The sequence below is a fragment of the Dreissena polymorpha genome, chromosome 1, assembly GCF_020536995.1.
Source record: "Dreissena polymorpha isolate Duluth1 chromosome 1, UMN_Dpol_1.0, whole genome shotgun sequence".
In the NCBI taxonomy this organism is placed as follows: Eukaryota; Metazoa; Mollusca; class Bivalvia; order Myida; family Dreissenidae; genus Dreissena; species Dreissena polymorpha.
In genome coordinates this window covers 43,249,466-43,254,861 of record NC_068355.1, presented here as the reverse complement: position 1 = coordinate 43,254,861, position 5,396 = coordinate 43,249,466, and the positions used below count along the sequence as shown (strand labels likewise).

Sequence of the window (5,396 nt, the reverse complement as noted above, 5' to 3'; positions counted from 1 at the left end):
TAAGAGCAAATCTTTTATTAACACATTTTTGTATTGCTTAATACAAAAGAATGCGATATTCAAAAAGCATACAATTAAAACGCAGGTAAAAACTTCAAATAAACAACACCACCGCATTTGATCTTCAACTACACAGCGCAAGCTAAACTTGATATAAAGTTATCTCTTCTTGGGCTGTGTTAGTGTAATTACATTCTGAAGTTTTAGACACTTGAATATTAGTCATTTTGTTTCTTAATCTTTTATATAAATTCATACAAGTTAATACCGTGTTTAAATTTTCATCGCAGACATCTTCAATCGTCATTTGAATAATCTTAAATGTTGATGGAATTTGAAATTTTTGATGGTTCCAAGTAATCGTACCTGGTTTCTCGAATTTCATTACTCTCATTTATAGTTTCACTCACCTCATCGAGTTTGGCCCGAAATTCTTTTACAAGATTCAATGCTTTCGGGTCAGTGATGAAGTTTTCGTCGAAATCGCCAAGTGGATTTCCGTAAGAGTGGTCACTGAGAATCTTTGTTATGGTCATGAGCTGATAGTGATTAGCCCGGTCTTGAATGATTTCAATCACATCGCTCTCGGTTCGGCGTTTTTTGTCACTAGGCGGTCGTCCTCGAAGCAGAGACGGGTAGTTCATGGGGAAGGCGTACTCGTCGTACTGTTTGAAGTTCGCAGCGGCGTGTCCCACACTGCAAGTGTAAATGATGCTCGTGACAACTTGAATCAGCTGGTCACGTGATGTAAACCTTCCGTCGACCCCTTCGACACCCATTATACCTAGGCCTCCCTGTTCAATCGGTCTGTCCAATTCTGCCCGCCAGCACTGTATCTCATAGTCGCCATTTAGCATATCGTCGGATGGGTAATAGAGGTGCACGTAATCGGTAACGTATTGCAGGATCGCGTTGTACGTCAGCAGCGCATCATCGCGAAAGGGGTAGTTTGGGACTATTTCTGGACTGTCTACACCACGCTCTTTCAGGTCGGCCGGGAGCGTTCCATCTACGTTGAGCCTCCATTTGGTTCTGTAACGCTTGATCAATTCATATGCACCCTTCGTTCCGACAGAAACAACCGTGTCAAAATACTTTCCGGGCCCAAGTAGCAAATCTAATGCAAGATTGTTGATTGTCATAAGATACATAAAGTGCGGTGCCATGAGCTTGAACATCGGGTGTGACTTGGAGAGATTTCGATACACGGCTACCTCGAACCCCTCCATCACGATGTGCGTGTATCCAAGATGGGTTATCGCCTGATGGACACAGGCGTCCGCGTTATTGAACCACATCTTCGCGATGATCCACGTGTATTTGTCGTCAGAAGGCAAGAAAACGGGATTGTCTTCTGCTTTTTCTTGGAAAAGTTGTATAGCAATGGGCACAATCCTGTCGCGCTTGTCTCTGTAAAACAGCGCTATGGGACTGCATACTGTAGTGTTTAAAACAGTAGGACAACGTTCCAAAATAGCGTGGTCTACGACAAACAGTCGCCTTTTCTTCAGCGCCTTGTCCAGCGTGTATTTTCCTAGAAACGGTTTGAGCATTTTTGGGGTAACCTGAAGTTTCTCCGGTAATTCCGTGCAAAGCCGTATCATGGTGTTGTTTGTGCCAGCAAAACGCTGCAATCCAAATTTCACATCGTCTTCCCATCTAAACGAAATTTATATTAGGTCGATGAGACATATAGATTGTATATGAAAGCAAGTTATGCAATAAGTATGCCTATATATTTAAATACATAACTTGTCATTTAAAAAATAGTATATGTCTAAGTAATCATTTTCGAAAAGATATTGCATTTTCAAGGGAAGACACATTAATTATCTTCAACATTATGATAGATTTGCTAGTTATATGAACCAACCGTGTAATGTCCGACGGCTGTTGAAACACGCAGCCATAGATGTGCGCAACGTCTTTAGCTGTTTTCCACGGACGACAATGTTTGTTCCAAATTGCTGAATTATGCTCCAATAACTTCTGTTGTATTGCAGCGCTCAAGTAATGCAATGTGTGGTTGTCTGGGACCTTTCTAACCTGACAAGGAATCCCCGGGGATCTTTGTGTGTATTCGTACAGCTTGCGCGTTCTTAGCAACTTCCTTTTTCTTTTTTCTGTAAAGTACAAAAGATACACGACATACTATGAATTGTGTATATTTATTACTAATATTATCGAATCAAATGTACAAACAGTATCCTAAGGTTTACTACCAGAAATATAAGTATAAAGTGACACATTATCAGAACACAAAATGGGAACTACCCTAAAATAATAACTCCTATCTTATACAAAAGATTGCAATTTGATATTTGAAATACTTTAACTGTTTTTTACGCGCTTAATTACAACATGATTGCGATAAACAACAACGTGAATAAAATTCACAACGTAGAAACTGTTGGTGAAACTGTAAACTATTAGAGAAAGTGGATTATATGCGTACATATATTGGATCATTAACCCATGTATGCCTAGCGTATAGAAAAAAGGCCTTGGCAAACAGCGTAGACCCAGGTGAGACGCCGCATGATGCGGCGTCTCATCTGGGTCTGCGCTGTTTGCTTAAAGGAATTTCTGTAAGAAATATTCTAAATATAGAAATAAGTATACTAGAAATCCCTAATTTTGGAAATAAATTGATCCAATTTAGAAGGATGGGAGAGTTCACTTGGCATGAATGGGTTAACGAATATAGCCGTATTTTGATTTTACTTCTTGATGTGGAATGAAATGTGTTTATCAGGGTGCACGAATATATATTTTTTTGGCATTTCTATATTCACATAGCTCCAGTTTTCCATGACTTATGCGCATTTATAAATAAATTGACTGACAAGTGGCTGAATAATAAAGACGTAGTTCCCCTAAGTTGAAGTTTTGTATGCAACAGTAACCCAGTAAGTCCTATTGCTAGCGTAAACAACCAAATAAAGTGGATTACAAACTATTTATGTAGTTACCTTGGTCGGGATCACATTGTGGAAGGCTCGTACAGCCGTCATGTTTAGCGCACCAGGCAATAGACGAGTAGACCTCCTGCTTGGTTGGAGTGATGGGGTAAACTCCTTAAAAATGATTTGATAATAACAAGACGTTAAGCACAGAAATTTACATTATTTTGGAAACGTCGAAACTGCCGATACATTAAATTACTTAAAATATCCATAACCAAAAACCCTAGATATGCATTCCCAAATCTACGATCGCATAATCAAGAGCCCGTTCTCATATCACTGGTATAAAGTCGCTTGCATACTTGCCCGTGCTATATTCACTTGTGTAAAGACGCTCGAATACATGCCAATGCTCTAATCACTTGCCTATTTGCGCTCGACTACTGGCCCGTGCTCCAATTACTTGTATAAACTATAAAGGCGCTCGAATATTTTCCCGTGCTCTAATTACGTGCCTATAGGCGCTCGAATACTTGCTTGTGCTCTGATCACTTGTCTCTGGGCGCTAAAATAATTGCCCGTTCTCTAATCACGTGTCTATAAGCGCTCGAATACTTTCCCTAGCTCTTATCAATGCCCCAAAGGCGTTCGAATACTTGCCCATGTTCTCATCACATTTCTTTAAGCGCTCGAATACTTCCCCGTTCTCTGATCACTTGTGTAACTTCCCCGTGCTCTGATCACTGGCGTAAAGGCGCCCGTATACTTGCACTTGCTATAATCACTTGTCTACAGACGATCGAATACTTGTTCGTGCTCTGATTACTTGTCTAAAGGCGTTCGGATATTTGATCTTGCTATAATTACGTGTCTAATGGCGAACTAATACAATAATCTACATTTTCATGTGTACGCGTTCGTCGAGTATCCAGGTGTGAAATGGTACTACACTAATTTAGTATCCGTAATCATGTATCAAGTCCCTGTTGCCAAGACGTTAATAAACATGTATTGTAAACTTTCGCCCCCTCCCCCCCTAAAAAAATAAATAAATAAATAAACAAATAAAATAAAAACACAGAAACAATATATAAATAATATTAAAAAAGAAAAAAAAAAGAAAATACGTTCAATTATTTAATTCATTTATTTATTATTTCGACACTGCCAATTGGTTTTGAATTTGATAATTTTCTGATTATATCACTCAGTAAACAAGTTCCATCAATGTTTAACAAATTTTTTGTCGTAAATGAACTGATAACGAATGCTAAGATAATTACCTAATAATGACTGTTCCACAGCTAATGTTTCATCCATTGTAACTTTCTCGACCGTCCATGTTATTTTGTCACCCTCCTTGTGTTTCCAAAGCTCAATTCCGTTGACCTTTTCCCACTCGAATAAAAATGTTCATTCTGTTATTGATAATTGTCATAAACATTATAACGTACCGGTATATGACAACGTCAACGTTCAAGCTTTAAAAGAATTCAATACAATGACATGTTTTAATGACTGGTAACGTTTGGTTTAGTCTATTAATTGACAACAACGAAAATCTCTTAAGCTATTCAAGAAGAAAATTTCAAATAGTAGGTGTACTAAAATACATACGTTTGGGGTATCAATCGTCAGCGTTATAACGCCTTTCGATCGTGAGCCCTCCACCTGCTCGAAAGTTGCCTTAAAATGCACATCATCCTCATGTCCCGTTAGGCTCATGATTCACGAAGATAAGTCCTTAGCAAATTGAATAACTTTGCAAGAACAACTTCTTTAAAACTGTAAGTCGATCCCTCTATTGTGGATACCAAGAAACCGGTGTCACCCGCGACACAATAATCAGGTAATAAGCTTACAAGGGTTGATCGAAAATGCACATTAAATCCGTTGAAAATCTGCTAGCTAGACATTTGTGTGCGTTGCTCTTTTGTCGTTTAACGATGCGTGCAATGGAATCCGAACGTGCATTGACCTTCACGGAGGCTACTCAAACGCTTTGGCGACGAACGATAGAATTTATCACATGCTATACTTTTTTGTGTAATTTTACCATAGCGATTTTTTCAAAATCTTAAACATGTGTGACATAGCTTTTTGAACGTTTTCGTTGTCTACTTTTAGTTCGACTAACATATCAAGTAACGCTATTTTGCTGAATTGACGTTGCAACGTAACGTGATTTCACGCAATTTAAATAACGTTCCGATCTTATAATGACGTTTACGTTTACATCAATTTCTTTTGCTTATTTTGCATTCTATAAAAAAAACGTTTGACGCTCATTGTATTTGCATATCATGATTAATATACTCGTCCGGGAAACATCGTAGACACCTTGTCAAAGGCTCGCTTACTAACAAACTACCTACCTCTGTTTACTGCCAACCGCTCTTTCGAGTATTATAGGCAGATATGGACTCTGTCGAGTCCGTTACTGAAGTCGTTAAAGCTAATTTGGTATGAACTTTCAATTGTGGCATCCTG

At 38.6% G+C, this 5,396-nt stretch overlaps 1 protein-coding gene across 1 annotated transcript; it reads right to left on the bottom strand.

Moving 5' to 3' along the window:
* Nucleotides 1–5,026, bottom strand: LOC127832686 (polyunsaturated fatty acid lipoxygenase ALOX8-like). The gene is made up of 5 exons (XM_052358374.1): nt 4,524–5,026; nt 4,190–4,304; nt 2,973–3,077; nt 1,874–2,123; nt 1–1,659 (listed from the first exon to the last, which is right to left on the bottom strand). The coding sequence occupies exons 1-5, from the start codon at nt 4,629–4,631 to the stop codon at nt 318–320; spliced, it is 1,920 nt and encodes a 639-aa protein (XP_052214334.1). The 5' UTR covers nt 4,632–5,026; the 3' UTR covers nt 1–317.
* Between the last annotated feature and the right edge of the window lie 370 nt (nt 5,027–5,396).

Bases quoted from the DNA above. Each gene is read 5' to 3' on its own strand.
- LOC127832686 (XM_052358374.1), bottom strand. From the start codon at position 4,631: ATGAGCCTAACGGGACATGAGGATGATGTGCATTTTAAGGCAACTTTC. The intron at 2,124-2,972 runs GTAACTACATAA...TGTACTTTACAG, and splicing joins ACAATGTGATCCCGACCAAG to AAAAAAGAAAAAGGAAGTTG. The intron at 1,660-1,873 runs GTTGGTTCATAT...AATTTCGTTTAG, and splicing joins CAGCCGTCGGACATTACACG to ATGGGAAGACGATGTGAAAT.